At 36.8% G+C, this 16,367-nt stretch overlaps 1 protein-coding gene across 1 annotated transcript; it reads right to left on the bottom strand.

Moving 5' to 3' along the window:
* Positions 1 to 405: 405 nt before the first annotated feature.
* Positions 406 to 13,632, bottom strand: RFX7 (regulatory factor X, 7). The gene is made up of 5 exons (XM_008584175.1): positions 13,519 to 13,632; positions 11,939 to 12,023; positions 11,072 to 11,279; positions 7,741 to 8,036; positions 406 to 6,559 (listed from the first exon to the last, which is right to left on the bottom strand). The coding sequence occupies exons 1-5, from the start codon at positions 13,575 to 13,577 to the stop codon at positions 3,281 to 3,283; spliced, it is 3,927 nt and encodes a 1,308-aa protein (XP_008582397.1). The 5' UTR covers positions 13,578 to 13,632; the 3' UTR covers positions 406 to 3,280.
* Positions 13,633 to 16,367: the final 2,735 nt, after the last annotated feature.

Genomic DNA, 16,367 nt, shown 5'->3' with positions numbered 1-16,367 from the left:
TTTGAACATAGCTGTGCTCTTACATTTTCCTTACCTATTATTTCCCTATTTGAAGCTCCAGAAATACACATATATAGGTACTCAATTGGCTAACATTTTAAAGCAAACATTATACAAAAGAGCAAAAGAAAAGATAGTTTTATATATATAAAGCTCTATGCCATGCACCATTCATTGGTAATTAATCCTAAGTGAACAGCAAAATTCCAATGAATGAAGTAAGGTCTGTGTATCCTTCTGGATTAATAGCAGAGAGCAGATAAGCACAGTACTGCCTTGTGCTGATTTTTTACCCATGTCCCCAAATTTTGTGAGATCAAAGAAAGAAAGGTGTTGGGTCTGTTAACAAAATGGCATGCTGCACATATAAAATACATCCCATAAATCACCTTAAGATCCAGTCAGTTTAATATAAAATGTTTTTAATTGTTTTTGAAAACATTTAAAAAACAATTTTTGAGCACTTTCAATAAAAAAAGAGAACTGAAATGCTACTGCAATATTCAACTACTGTAGTTTCAGCAGGTACAACAGACAACAAAACACTGGGGAAATCTGACTTTTTGCACTAAATGAAAACATGAAACAGGGCTTGTTTTTGTCATTTATGGTGTAGTAAAGCACATTATAGTACAAGACTATTATATGAACCTCAGATGCACTGCACAAAAAACACTTTCCTTCTTTTCAGTTCAAAGTCAGTGCTTATTGCAATTATATGCAAAATTATTTACTTCATGAAGTCCTATCATGATAAACAGTATGTAAAATGTTTTAAACATCAAAACAATGAAAATAATCCGAGAAAAGAACATATTCAACAATAACTAAGCAGAATTAGTAAACATAAAAAAGTAAATAACTTGTGAATAACTATGTCTGCCTGGTTGACAGTGAACCAGTTTCAATACAGCCAAGAAAAAAAAAAAAGTGGTTACAGGAATACCTAGTACTGTACAAGATAAGTCAATAACACTCATGCACATTTTGTGATCATGTATTAACATGGTGAAGCAAACTAAACTTAATTCTTCCTGCTGTAATATTCTCATGTAAGAGAATAAGAAATAGAAATATCTCATTGAGATCAATGCACATTGCTACATAAGACAATTTTATCTGTCACTTTGATGACATTTTGTCTTTTCATAATGAAACACATTTAAAAAGTTTAATCTGTGGACTGTATTGGTTGCATTTATCCTAAGAGATGTGCCTACCACAGGTTCAACAAATTTAGTGCAATATATGAACCCCAGAAAGTTTGCTGGATGAATTCAATCAAATTTAAAGAGTTTGCTGCGATACTGTACAAGGGGTTAAAAATCCTCCAGTCTGTATTTTTATCAAAAAAGATTTCTGTTATTTTTATATTAGTAGGAAGCTAATAATGTAAACAAGGGATTAGAATGGCCTCAAAATCTCCTTTTCAGAGTATCTCATATAGAAAGGCTCCTATCATTTGTTAAAAGAAATCACGCAGTTTCCTTTGGGTATTGCATACTTTGGTGTGCAGTAGTGCTGTGTCTCAATGTACAGTGAAGAAATAACTAGTATTGAGAAAAAAAGATCGAACAGATCATTTAAATCAAGGTAACAGCAAACACTCACAAATGCCAATAACTAGGACATATCAACATATAAACCTCTGAGCCAACCCTAGCACCATTTGTTTATCAAAATATGTTAATACCCTACCTTGCAAGTTTATTGAACAATGAAACCTTATTAAATTAAACCCTTCATCATATCTGGTAAATATTCATTGATTGCATCTTCTGACTGGCTTACCAATTAAGGTAAAGGAAAGCTTAGCTAGGTTCAAGGTAGCATAGCAAATGGTTTAATGTTAGCTTTAAAAACTTAATGGCAATTTAAAAATCTTTGAAAGCGATCTTAAAACTCATTTAAATGGAGCTGTCAACTACTGAGTAGATTTGTCAACATGAAATTCATAAATAATTAATCATTAAACAAAATGGGAGCCATAGAGAGAAACATTTTAAAACAAATCCTGAGTGCTTTTTTTTTTTTGCAATTGTAAAATAAATTGAGCGCAATAAATAAATTAAACATGTAATAAAATGCTCCCCTTCTTCAAGTACTGTTGCTATCTCCTTTGTTTTATCAGTGATATAAAGACTTGTGGCTTCAGACCTTAGGTGGTGAAATGTTTTTTATGTTATCTCCTTCCTGCTTATTTGTTTTTCAAAGGGGATCCCATGATCAAATTGCATTACTATATTTTGGAAGAGCAAAGGTGTCAGTCACAAAATTGAGGAGGAAAAAAACGGACCACTACAGAATATTATGATGAAAAAATTTCAAAATAAATCTTAAATAGAATTTTAATATTTGCATGCAGCACTTATGGTGAAACTAAGAAAATGCTTTTATTTTCCTTCTTACTCCCCTATCTCAACTACCAAAAATTAAAACATAAAATGTTTTTCTAACATGCTTGTATTTATTCTATTAAGTTACAACATCTCGAGTTATTTACTTGTTTTGTGTGTGTGCGTGCCTGCTCGTCTATGTGTGTGCTAGCTCCATATTAAAATCAACATTTTAAAGTAAGGCTAATGCAAGGTCAGAAATATAAATGGCTACTAGTTTTTCCTCTTTAAAATTTTAGCGCAACTTTTGCTTTCCTTAAATTTGTATTTAATTTTCCATTATTTTCTCCTATTAAGCCCTTCATTGTGGGTATAAATGGTACTGAAGCCCCAGAAAGTCTTACAGAGATTTTTCATCCTACAGTAGCTCTATGCTTCAAGCCTAAATACTTATAATAACCTGAATATTATCCCTGTTTCAAGGAAGACCTTCTTGTCTACAGTTCACCTTAGCTATGATTTCATATCTAAAGGAAAATGCCAACAACAACAAAATAGCCCATGTCTAAAATTGATGGTTTCTTCTAAATTCTGTGCAGATCAACTGATAAATTAAAACGAACTTATACAAAATAAAAATCTATACTGCTCATGTAAAAGCTGGATAGTCAATTTCTTACTACCAAACAATGTGATTAAAAGGGAAACATTATAAAATTTAAAACCTAATACTTGTTCTTCTACAGCCTACTGTCTTCAGAAACTTGTTAAGAACTGAGGCAAGTCTAACCATTTCCTACTGAAGAAGAAACCACTTCTGCAGCAAACGCTTTTAAAATGTCACAATTAATAGTAAGTGTTTCTGCTGCGGGAGGCACTTCCATTAAGACAAATACAATACATATGTCTTTAGATACAGTGTGCTACATATTATAAAACACAATTTAACCCAACATTTCAACAGTAGGATGGTCCTTGCTTTCTATCCATTCAAAACCTGATGAAGTCATAGAGTTCATGGATTCACTGCAAATTTGTTGAAACAATGGGTCATTCTTTAATTCTTCCAGTGTAGCTTCATCATCTTGTCCCTGCTGACGACCCGGATCAAACAGTAGATTTGGGTCTAAAGTGTTCAAATCATTGATGCTGCCTGAGAGCTCAGAAGACAACCTGATATCGCTAGAGAAATCAGATGCAGTATTAGTGAGATCAGATGCTACCTGACCTACTAGCTGCTGGTTGGTTTGCAAGCCGTCTCCACTCAACAGGTCTTTAACAGTGCTATTGAAATCTAATTGTTGCTCTCCAATTTCTGATTGTGCTTGATTATCTCCAGGAGAAAAACTGATCTGATCGGTGCTATTACTTTTGGTGAGGTAAGATGGTGCTTGGAATTCATAAACAGAAGTGCTGGAATCAATCATGTTCTGTGGGTTGGCACTAGGAAAAACAGCGGAAGTTTCCAGAATCTGAGTGAGATTCATCCGGGCTGTGTAATTGGAGGGCAGGTTGTTTATTCCCAAACCTCTCACTGCATCATCATTGTCAGAATCAAGTTTACTCAACAAAACATTGGTTATTTTTTTATTGTTTGTTTGCTTCTGAAGAGCATTCGGGAAGGCTGTCTGCATCATGACCGTCAATGGAACTGACTGACTTCTTTGAGCTATGTTGTTGGCACATGCATCTGTGTGAACATTTGTAAAAACATGAACTTCTGGGGTTACTGGACTTCCAAAGGGGGTCACATTAGATCGTGGGATATTAGACACCGGATAGAGGGTGCTTCCACTAAGATTACGTTGGCGGTGAACAGCAGGGCTCACACTCCGGCATCTGAAGTTGCTGCTGGCAGACGAATTAGTTCCTTTATTATCAAGAGGAGCAGGGACTGCAAAACCCTCCTGTTTGTTGGTGTTATTTACAGTGGCACCTTGATGCTGCACAGGAGAGACAGGAGTCAAGCGACCAAAATGAGTGTCATGATGTCTGGATTGAGACTGATAAGACTGTCCAGGCACAGCAAAAGCATGAGGTTTTCTGAAACGGTCTTCCACTAGTTCCTGATAGCTTGGGAGAATGCCATGGCCAGAAACTGATGAATTACCAACACCACTATACCCATTATTCATCCATTCAAGTTTGGTTTTGTCAGGGTGTGTGGCCATGGGTCTTTGCATTGGTTTCACAGGACTACTTGAGACAATGCTAGCATCGTGATATGCCATACTGGAGCTTATTGGGGTGAATGCAAATGGATTTCTGCATTCAACGGGGCTGGGAGGGACACTACTACTGCAGTTAGAATGTGGAGTACCGATGGGTGTATGTCGGCTACTTCCTAGAGCACTATCCACAGGTGTAGTCTGGGCTAGCCTGGAGCAAGGGCTCTCCCGTGATAGACTCTGAGATGCAGCAATCATTTCAGATGTTGGGGTTGGAGTTGGGGTTGGGGTTGGTGTAGGAGTGGGTGTGGGTGTGGGAGTGTGTATCGGAGTGCCATTGCTATGGATTGGATGATAGAAGTGGGTGCTGGAGGTGTGAGATGACATTGGAGCGCCTGGAGTTACTGACTGACTCTGAAGGGTCATTCCCAAACAGTTGCCATAAGAATGTGAATTGTTCATTGACATTTGCTGCTCCATAAGTACCAGCTCTTCCACAATACTATCTTGTGTAAGTTCATCATCAAAAGGAAAGTAGCTTTCATTTGTCTGTGAAACAGAAGGCTCAAACTCCTTCAGTTCAGACTGCAGAGGTAACTGATCTGAAGACTGTGCTTGTATTTGATTCAAAGAAGATTCTTGTATCTGGCTATGTAGCTGCTGGCTATACGTGTCCTGTGGCATTCCTTCTAATTCCCAAACAGATTTCTCTAAGTCATTGATATCAGAGTGCTCAGGAATTGTCATAACACTGATATCTTGCTGTTGTTCACAGCCGGAAGATAAAAACTCAGAATCCTTAGTGACTTGTTGCCATTCATTTGGATTAAAGCTGCCATCTGATTTTGAATCACTATCCAAGAGAAAGATATTCCCTTCAAGTTTTACTTTTATATCTGGAGACGACGATGGTGTTGTTTGCTGTTCCAAAGCTGAATCACTGGTAATAAGAGCAGAAGAATTCAAGGGCTGATTTGCTACTATGTGTGAATTGACATTTATTGGTACCTTACTAGGAATCTGAGCACCTGCTGTTGAACTTTCTGTTTTCCCTGAATGTGGAACCTTTTGATCCTTCTTAACACTGCCTGGTTTCTGACCATCTATGATAACTTCACAAAGCTGTTCCACAATTGGTTTTTTTACAGGAGGCACCTGGGACTCTTGCAATGTAGAAGACAGTCGTTTTCTTGGGCTTTTAGTGCATAATTTAGGGTCTTTATTTATTGAGTCACCATTAGAAGGTGAGCTGGTGCTGGTGAAAGTTAAGCTCTGAGAAGCAACTGAGAGAGTGACAGTGCTTTGATTATTGCCTGTTGAAGTGCCTGGCAGAATTTCATTACAGCGACTTTTACATTTGGTCCTCTGGTCACAGACCTTAGTTGTTTTTATTTCAATGACACCTTCATTTGAAGGTTTTTGCACTATTCCATCTGTATGACTTTTCTGTCCCAAAAGGGCATTCGGTATTGTTTGGGGAGTTTTAGCCCCATCAGAGTTCTCTTGGCACTGTACAGGATGGTCATCTGATAATGTTTCAGGTTCCATTTTGACTTCCACAGCAGATGTTCCCCCAGTGCTGCTGGTCCTGGACCCAGGAGACTGAAGTGAAACAACAGAACCATTCTTGATCTGTGGAATGCTCCTTGATTCTTCTGTTGTTCCTGTAGCACTGTTGACTGAGGCAGAATGTTTAAGAGGGGCATTACTGTTGCTGGGTGTGAGGGATATTGTTGTCATTTTCACCACATTTAGAGAACTCATGTGTGAAGCGGGCACAACAGCAGTTTTGATGGGACTACTAGTAAAGAGGACAGTAGTTGGAGAACGGATGGTGAGTGCACTGGTGTTGGCTGGTTTGGGTAAGATCTGAGGGTAACGGTGCCGGGCAGAACGATCCCCACCAGGACTGGCTGGAACGTTCTGAGGAGTCTTTGGTGCCTGTTTCACAGACTGCATGTGCTGAGTGACCACCTGTACATTGAGGGGAAGAACTTTGCCATCAGAAGAACTCATTGGACTTGGTGAAGTTACCAATTGCCTGGTCCGCTGGACCTGTTGAAAAGCAGAAAAAAAAAACCCAGACTTAACAAACCTAGGACAGAAACAGTAATTCGTGTATTTGTATAGTATTAAGGCATTTATTAAATATTAATGTTAAAAAGAAAAAAAGACAGTTCCTACGTTAGAAGTGAGTTCTTCTAAACCATGTTCTATACAAATAGACACATAAGTATTATAACAAATGCAAACATAATGAAATATAGTTACAAAACACAATAATACATAAGAACATTAATATACTTTTCATGTAACAAGACTAAAAACTTCACACTTGGCGATGAATACTTGCTGAAACAATGATTTAAGGAGGTTATAGGAAGCAGATAAAATCTTGAAGAAGCATACAACTATAAAGGTATCTAATTGGAATCTATGCCAAGAAGATGGCTCACTCATAGGGGAGACTGTCTTATAAATGGGTCTACCTTGAACTCAAGGAACTAAACCACCATGGTGGATAAGGTTCCACATAAAATTATTGTCTACCCAAGTCTGCTTGATAGTGAACAGCACAGTTACCAGGTATTTCATATTTAATGGTATGTTTGATCATGATAATTATGAGAGGAAAAACAACAAGGTAAAATATCTCCTTAGTATTATCAATAATAACATAGACTACTACCTTACTTTAGCACGATGCACTCCCATTTTAAAAGCCCCTTAATTATAACCTCAGTTGCGCGAGATAAGAGAGGAAGAGACTATTAACCTCTATTTGTAGATAAGGAAACAAACTCAGAGTAGCTAAAGGATTTGCCCAAGGTCCAGCAAGCCAGAGATAATGACTTATATTTAAGTATTATTATCAATACACACTATAATTTTTCTCCATGTGAATGTTAAAAAGGAAAAAGTTTAAACCAAAAAACTTTTGCAACTGTATGATCTTGGTTCAGCCAGGGATGAAACAGCTCTGAAAATGACTCACTCTTACATAAAGCTCTGACTGGTTATGTGCATACTGTGCATATCTTGGATCTGTATAGCTTTACTTTGTAATCAACAATACACATCCTAAATGAAAGACAACTGACTGAAGCGGAACCTGTGATCACAAAACCAGCTCTGACTGTATCTACACTTATACTTGCTTCCTTCTCATCTGCCACTTTTAATTAAACAATTGATTTCCCGCCATCCCAGTAAGGCCAAACACTATTTAATATTACCGGAATGGGACTAGGGACAGCTGCCACAACGATACCAATAGGTTGAGGAGAAAGGATTGCAGGATTTCCGTTAGGAAGATTAGTTACTCCATTGGTTGTAGCGCCTTCTGATTTTTTTGCTGGGGATTCTCCTGGCAAAGGGGATTGTAGTTTCTGTTCTTGCTGCTTCTTTTGAATTTTCCGTTGCAATTGCTGTTTAGCATCAATAGGAGATGGCAAAGTCTTCATTTGAGGCTGAAAGGAATTACTTTCAGCTGTAGGTATAAAAGCAGAAGGCTGGGTAATTCCTTTAATTCCTGAAAATAAACAGAAGGGAAAGCTAAAGTAAATGCTCTCCTTTATAGAAGGCAGTTACAACTCAATTTCTTTGAATACATGGCCATCTACTGGACAAATCAATCAAAACAGCAAATTTTAACTCATGATTTTTTTATAAAGCATAAATATTAGACTTCCAATTTATAAACATTTGTGAATATGGTTTTAACAGACCTCTTGAAACATGGTTCAACTCAGGTGACAGTTTCAATTAAATTAACAATAACAAATGATTCTGAAAAGTGTAGCTCCCTCATAAACGTGTAGAAGCTAAGACAAATAATGCCAAGATAGCATTTTTACATTTTATCAAATATCAATAAAATTTCCCCCCTCTTCCTTTAATTAGGAAAAAAATTCATGCATTTTTATAGTTTTAATATTTGGCCCACAAGGTGCATTCAATAAATATTTGCTGAAACCACTCTGTATCTTAGAATAAAATTGTATGGGGAAAACAAGTCTTTAATCCTACTAGAAATTCAAGAAAACAGATTCTACTATTTTAATTTGCTACTGTACAATTATTCCAGTATGACCCAGAAGAAATTAAGAATCAAAATTTCTTAATAAGACTAAGGTTAAGATATTCTGAAAATGTGCTGCTGAGAAAACTTTTTAAAACAGTAGTAAGATATACACTGAAAAAAAGGAAAGACAAAATAAGCAAGATATAAATTTTAATTTAAGTAAAGTTGATTATGAAATAAAATTATTTTTTTTAAAAGCTCATTTTACATTTAGTGTATGGCATTAAGATCATTACAAAGTAAATGGTTGGTAAAAACAGTGGACAGAAGAAAGGGAGAAAACACCATCCTGCTGGTACACCTTGCCCTTCCTTTCCCCAGCCCAGTTTCTGCTTTTCATCATTCTAGTTAATAGCAACAACTTGGTGGTGGGACCAAGAAAAAAAGAAAGAAAAGACTCTAACTCTCTCCTACACACTTGCTCTTCAATAGTCCCTCATCTTTTGACCCCCTTTTTATCACTTAAGTATTGTTTTTTCTCTTCAAATCCAGCTCCAATTGTAATGGTCCCTTCTGGCCTCCAGTCTCAGTTCTGGCTTCTCAGAACCTGCACCACCAAGAGCCTCTGCCAACAGCTCACAACTCGGCCGTCTTATCCCTCCTGCCAGGGTTACTGGACAGAAATGAGTTCCAAGCAGCTGACTTACAAAAGGACATTTGTAACACAACCTGTTTTTCATATGGAGACTTTATTTATAAAAAACCAAACTCAACTTCAAAGAATGAAAATTAATCTACTAACAAGGATATTTTAAAAAAATGTAGTAAGGACCAATAACAAAATTTCAAGAAAGATTCTAAAAATGTTTTCTATATTGGTACAATTGGTAAAGTGTTTAGCCTCCCAGGTTGACTGCTTGCAAAAAGGGAAAACACCTGTTTATATATATAATTTTTAGTACTTTTGTTTAAAAAAAACAAACCACACCGTTTACACTTAGGCCTTATAAAATTCATTCAATTCATTCAACATTTCTTTCAGTCAGACTTTGTAAATAATGTGAGAAATAAGGTCCACAGAGATGTTTCTTTTCCCCACAATGCCTCCTAAGTATTCAACCTGTTCTAGGTGTCAGTAGGGGGTAGGAGAAAGAACAGGGAAGGTTAAAGGGTCCACACCCTTTCGAGCCTCATTTTGCCAGATGATAGGAAAATGCTATGACATAACTGAGTTAACCCGGGCTTTGGAGACAGACAAATCAGGATTCAAATCTTGCCTCCATTACTTATCTGCCCATGCAAAAGTTATTTAACTTCTCCAGATCTGTTTCCTGACCTGTGAATTGGGAATAAATATCACCTATCTCACAGGACTGCTGGGGGAATTAAATGAAATAACGTACTTGAACTCTCTAGATAAGGCCGGCCAAGCACTCTTCTGCTTATGTTTAAGTATACATGAACAAACAGATTTAGGTGATATAATTTACACGTAAGCAGGAAAAACTGTGACTAGCTCTTGTAAGAGAATATTTTGCCAAAATAGGTCCTCAAACAACCATAAAATGGGAGCACAGATAACACACACACAGAGATATTTAAAACTTCTGATAAATGCAAACTGAAAAAACAAACAAACAAACAAAAAAAACCCCAAAACTGATTCATTATTAAAGTGTACAAATTAAGATACTAAAAAGAAAGTGAAGTTAATTAATAGACTATAATTCTGGCCAGAATAAACCTATTGTAGATTTAAAAATATTTAGATTCAATGCTTAGAAGAATCATCCCTGGAAAGCAAGTTTCATGTTAATACATTTTTCATACAAATTATAATAATGCAATTGACTCACTCTTTTTTAGGTTTATAAAATATGACTGAAATCAAACATTTAAAAAATTTCATCAGAACTGATTATTTACACAGCTATTAAGAGGGAGTCATTTTTTCCAAAACACTGTTGATTCCTAAAACCGTCCATCTCCAAAATTCCTGTTTGAATAAAAATACTCATTTGAATGCATATTAAAAATATCACTCTTACTATTTTATAGTAATGATTCATACAGTTTATTTTTTGTGAGACTAAGTTACCTGTCACAGTGTCCAAAGATCATTTTATTTATAAGCCTTAGTTTGTGGGGTAGGAGTCTAGCAGGTAATTTAAAAATTTAATATTATTTTATTTCTAATATTTACTTTAATAATTTAGACACACGTAGACTTAAAAGTACATATACATTTTTTAAATTTAAAAATAGCAATGAAAAAATTAATAAAATATCAGCTGGGGAATCTAAATAGTTTCATATTTCAGCAGAACAATTTACAAAAATATAACAATAAGCTTCATAAAAAAGGATTATTGCTATTATTATTTTGTTGGCTCAACAATCCCATTTGAATTTACTGTTAAGTGGAGTAAGTGAATTCATACAAATACTAAAAAGATGAAGTTCTCTGGTCAATCTTCTTTTGTTACCAGCTCTAAATATGGTAACACACCTGTCAGTTTCAGTGGTTAACAATAATTTCATACCTGCTGGTGCTGCTGCCATTACAGTTAGAGCTGCCATAGACTTGGTGCCTATATAGTGACTTTTTACAAGGAAGCGGGCTAATTCCAAGACTGTGTCAAATGGCTGGCTTAATACTTTCTGGGCCCACTCACACACAAGACGGCAAGCAGAAGAGATAACTTCCTCATCAATATTTTGAAACTGCCCAGAAGGTTCAGCTCCTTCCAACTAAACAAAAGAAAAAGGAAAAGTTAACTTTTCAAAGAAAGTTTGAGGAAATTAAATTAAAGCATATTCGAGACGGGTATCTTAATTACAAATACAATCTACACTTGTTAGGTCAAGGCAGGATGAAGTAACTTGTTGGCAGACATTTAAGAGCTTTGCAAATAAGAGACCCATGCCCAGCAATGCACAGCAATAAGCAGCACTGTGAATATAAATAACATTTCAAATGGTTGTTAAACATATATGAAGACTAACAGATCTTTTGAATCTTTCTGAAAGCTTATCCTAACATAAATAAAACTATGCCAATGACCCTATTTTCTCTCCTGAAATACTACGCATACAACTCTACAACTTACTTTTTCCTCTTGACCACACACACATGTGCATGTGTGTATGTATATATATATACAGTCAAGATATACCAAGGATATATTTACAAATCAGTAACTTTAGGTCTCTGTTCTGCTGAATTTCATGTTGATGTAGGTCATATATGCTAACATTTTTCAGCCACTGTGGGATTTTCTTGCTCATTTACTTTGTAAAGGCACAGTTCCTGGTCCCTGGTTTTATCCAAATGAGACTCTGCAGAAGCACTTCAATGCTGATATAAAGATACAATTCTACTTATTGAAAAATACAGGCAGAATTCTTACCCCATCTCCAGTTTTGTGAAAATCAAGGTTGGGCAGTGTTGGCATATGAACAAAAGCTTTTTTTCTTAGTCCACTGTAGCAATATGTAAAAAAAGTTAAGGTCTAAAGTACTCTAAATGAAATGAACCGCTTATTCAGACAGCACTAGAGAAGAAAACATATAATTTGGGAATAAAATCGGCATGAGATAACATCTACTTTCTGAATTCTTCAGTAAGAAAAATCTTAATATTAGAAATTCAGGACACTTTTTTTTACTCTTTTGAAACCGGAACAGTCCTTGTGGAATGTTAAATATTACTGTTTTATATGAAATGAAATGATTTTCATCTGTTATAAATTTTGTGAATAAATGTTCCTAATATGCTGTGCCAGCCACCATTAACAAACAGGCCAGAAGGAAAGGAATAGCCAGATGGAAACCTGGCACACGGAAGGGAAACTTTAGCCCTGGGCACTGAGACAAAAAACAACTCTTAAGAGTGTCACAAGGGCTTTAACTTTTTCATTTCTCTTTTTCCACTGAAACACATAGGATTATTGCCTGTAACATGCCAAAGACACATCAAGACATTTTTGTTTGTATTCAGGATACAAGGACAGGTCATGCAACAAGTGGTTAAAGAACACCTGGAACCATTTTAGAAAAGCAGCCTTCTTCCCTTCCCCTTCCTCCCATCTCCTCCATAACAGGTAATTTTATGCTTTGAAAAAGGGCAAGAGCTAAGCAAGGAGAAAATGAATTTACTTCTAATGATACAGAGACCCTCTATTTTGCAATTCTTAATTTTCATTTTCTTCTGTTTGCTCCTAAGTATTTTTCCATCACAAGAGGGATCTTTTCTATGACCTGGCTTTAATTTTAATATGGACATTAAATGGTTGAATGAAAAATACTTTATTATATTATTTTTAAATTAAATTTTTTAATTTTTTTTAAAAAAAGATGACCAGTACGGGGATCTCAACCTTTGGCTTGGTGTTGTGAGCACCCACGCTCAGCCAGTGAGCCAACCAGCCATCCTTGTGTAGGATCCGAACCCGTGGCCTTGGTGTTATCAGCACCGCACTCTCCCGAGTGAGCCACGGGTCGGCCCGAAAAATACTTTAAAGTGAACACTAATATTTCGGTACAAGTTCCACAAGAAAATTTTTTGACTGTTGTGTGTTTTTTTTTTTTTGGCCAAGGAGATCCCAATGTTTCTAAATTGGAGGAAGGAAAAAAAGATAAGCTAATATCTTTCTCCACTTTTATTGCTACAACTTACAACTGCTGAACATATGGCATGACTCAATAATCCTTATCGTTAAAGCAAAGGAGATCAGACCATTAATAACATTTTACAGTGATAAGAGTAAGGCAAAATCTATCAAATGAACCATCATTTGTTATTTCTCTTGCAGTCTGATAAATAGCTGGGAAAATAACATTTGTAATTATTCTACTAAATACTTCTATGTTGTTTGTATTTGTTGATTTAGATATATTTCTAAATAGAGTTGTCAGTTGAACTACAACAGATGTTCTATAGTAAGAGAGAACCTAAAGATATTGCTGAAACTATTCTGGTAAAGGATATTTAGATTTGCCTCTCGTGCCCAAACGACGTGCCTTCATGTTTGGAAAGACATTCTTCATGATCTTCCCAAAGTCAGCAGCACTTAATGGATGGTAACCAAGATTGTCACAATAGCTCCTGCAAAAAAAGGAGGGACCAATTTAGAGAGTAACAGAATTCAGAATTATATAGCACAGTGCCACTTCAATAAAATCTGATCCCTTTGATAAAGTGAAGCAACAGATCTTCAAGTCATTCACCATAATTTATATGATCATCACTCTTTGGAAACACATATTAACTCAGGTTTAGTCAGCTGGTTTCACCCTTAAGGTACACAGCACTGCTTTCAATAGCACTCAAGAACCTTGTGGGAAGATATAATGTTGGTACAAAGTTTTCCAACTACAATCTAACCTGTGCTCAGAAGTGAGTATATCCAGCTCAAACAGTAGGGCTCTAAGTTTCCACACATGTATCAGGCTCACATTCTGGGATAATTTCCAGTATAAACATCATGCATGTCAGATATTAGAGACACACTACTAGTTTACAATTTAGAAACATGATACATTCGAACTAAAAGGGACCTTAGGGATCATCTACACCAACACACTCATTTTACTGATAAGGGGGAAAAAAAAAAGCATACAGAGAGGTTTGAAGGTCCAGTGTTCTCCTGTTCTCTACTCTCACCACCCCTAGTATTGCCAGGAAAAAAGTTACTTTGTAAGACAATAACTTCAAGTAGGACAAGGGAAACAAGCCAAATCTTAACTAATACTGGAATCAGGTGTTCTGTCTTCTCTAGAGCTGGCAGTCATAGATAAAATGCCAATCCTTTGCCAGTTCAGCAGTAGCCCAAGGCCTTTCTTGCAACTTGTTGGCCTTTGGGAGAACCACTACCTGGGAAAAACCAAAGAGGAAGTCAGAGGAACTCAATATATCTCAATCTCATCCCCCAATCAGAATCAACCAGGGCAGCTTTTTAATGAAGAAGTCATGTGGTGGACAGCCCAAGAGAGATTTAGGACGAAGAATGAAATGAAATCAACCAGGATGCATGGCAGACAGGGTGTAACGGTGACCAGGACGTGGGTCTTTGCGGACTGCTAAACATCCTGACAACATTACTGAAGTGTCATGAGCTCAAGAAGTCAAACCGGGAGATACTCAGAAGGCAGAGACTCCTGGAAGCCTCGAAGAGAATGGGGGCAGGTCTGGAGATAACAGTATTTCTCTCAGTTGCTCCTTCCCTATCCCCACAACAAATCCCACAGACATCTGGGGATGTAGGGGAAACACATTACCAACAATGCTGAAGAGTAGGGAAAAGGAAATTAACTAAATTAAAAATGTCCTATATAGAAAGTAGTAGCTACCTCATAGTTAAATTGAGACTAAATGTGATAGTCTGAGAGGTTCAGGGGTCAAAGTTCAAGGTACAGGGTAAAGGGGTGACAGTTTTTGGGTGCTGACAATGAAAATAAATTGCATCAAATTATAACAATTTCAGTAGCAAGTTAAATTAGTCATGTATGGTTTAAACTAGCACAGAAAGAAAATGTGAATAAAATGAGGCACCTCAGCGACCTGACACGTTGGTTGCTCTAGCTGGAACATTACTTTTCTTATCTTTCCAGTCTCAGCTTACATGTTATGATTTTTTTTTTTCATGACTGGTAACGGGATTGCAACTCGCGGTGTCGCGCCCATACCGCGACCGGCAACAGGATCGCAACCCTCAGTGTCGTGCCCGCACCGCACTCAACCAGTGAGCGAACCGGTCTCTATATGGGATCTGAACCCTTGGCGGGAGCGCCGCCGCGCTCCCAAGCGCTGCACTCTACCGAGTGCGCCACCGGGCCGGCCCTTACATGTTATGATTTTAAAAGTGTTTCTTCTGAGTAACCTATCTAAAGCAGTGCCCTCCTGCTACACCCTCACCACATTTCCTGACAGTGTACTGTTTCTTTTTTTCTCAAGATTTATAATTATGTAACAGTTTACATAATTTACTTGTTTGTCTTCTCCATTTCACTGTTTTTTTTTTTTTTTTGTCTTTTTCGTGACCGGTAAGGGGATCGCAACCCTTGGTGTGGTGTTGCCTGCACCGTGCTCAGCCAGTGAGCCCACTGGCCATTCCTATATAGGATCCAAACCCGCGGCGGAAGCGATGCTGCGCTCCCAGCGCCGCACTCTCCCCAGTGCGCCACGGGGCCAGCCCATCACTGTAAGTTGAACCAGGGCAGTGACCACCATATCTATCCCAATGTATTCTCAGTACCAGGAAAAAGATTTACTAAGCCTACCTGTGTGTCATAATTAAAACTACAAGAAACTTTAAGGAAACACAAAGAAAGACTCAAAACCAAAACACTGCCTACTGGTTCTTATGACAGCACTAGCTGATGGGCCTAAAAAACTGAAATCAAATAAAGCAAGGGGGCAAGACCAAGGAGAGATAATCTCTATTCTTCTTTTGTGATTTAGATTTTTTTCCATTACATTAGCACACCAAAATTTTTTACTTTGGCAGAAGGGGTAGAAGGGTTGGCAAATGCAAATTTTGTTTTTCAAAAAGAATATGTATTGAGTGGTGATTTCACAAAATGATCATCCGATTTCATCTGTGTTTTGGTTCTTATTTATTCTACCTTTTGGAAGGATACTTTTTTGTTTTCTTTTACAATGACCTTCCTTCAAAATACTTAAAAATTTTTTTAAATTGAAATGTATTGATTGTATATATTTATGAGGTACACAGTTACATTTCAATACGTGTACACAATCTGTGATGGTCAAATCAGGGTAGTTAGCATATTCGCCATTGCAAAAATTTATCATTTCTTTGTGTTGAGAACATTTGA

The sequence above is a fragment of the Galeopterus variegatus genome, unplaced genomic scaffold (assembly GCF_000696425.1).
Source record: "Galeopterus variegatus unplaced genomic scaffold, G_variegatus-3.0.2 Scaffold3167, whole genome shotgun sequence".
Taxonomy (NCBI): domain Eukaryota; kingdom Metazoa; phylum Chordata; class Mammalia; order Dermoptera; family Cynocephalidae; genus Galeopterus; species Galeopterus variegatus.
Note: the sequence above shows the minus strand (reverse complement) of the source record. Positions and strands in the feature narration are given on the sequence as shown.

Excerpts from the sequence above, each read along its gene's own strand:
- RFX7 (XM_008584175.1), bottom strand. The coding sequence starts at position 13,577 with ATGAAGAATGTCTTTCCAAACATGAAGGCACGTCGTTTGGGCACGAGA. Across the intron at positions 11,280-11,938 it reads TTCACAAAACTGGAGATGGG|TTGGAAGGAGCTGAACCTTC; the intron begins GTAAGAATTCTG and ends TCTTTTGTTTAG. Across the intron at positions 6,560-7,740 it reads CTGTCCCTAGTCCCATTCCG|GTCCAGCGGACCAGGCAATT; the intron begins GTAATATTAAAT and ends GCTTTTCAACAG.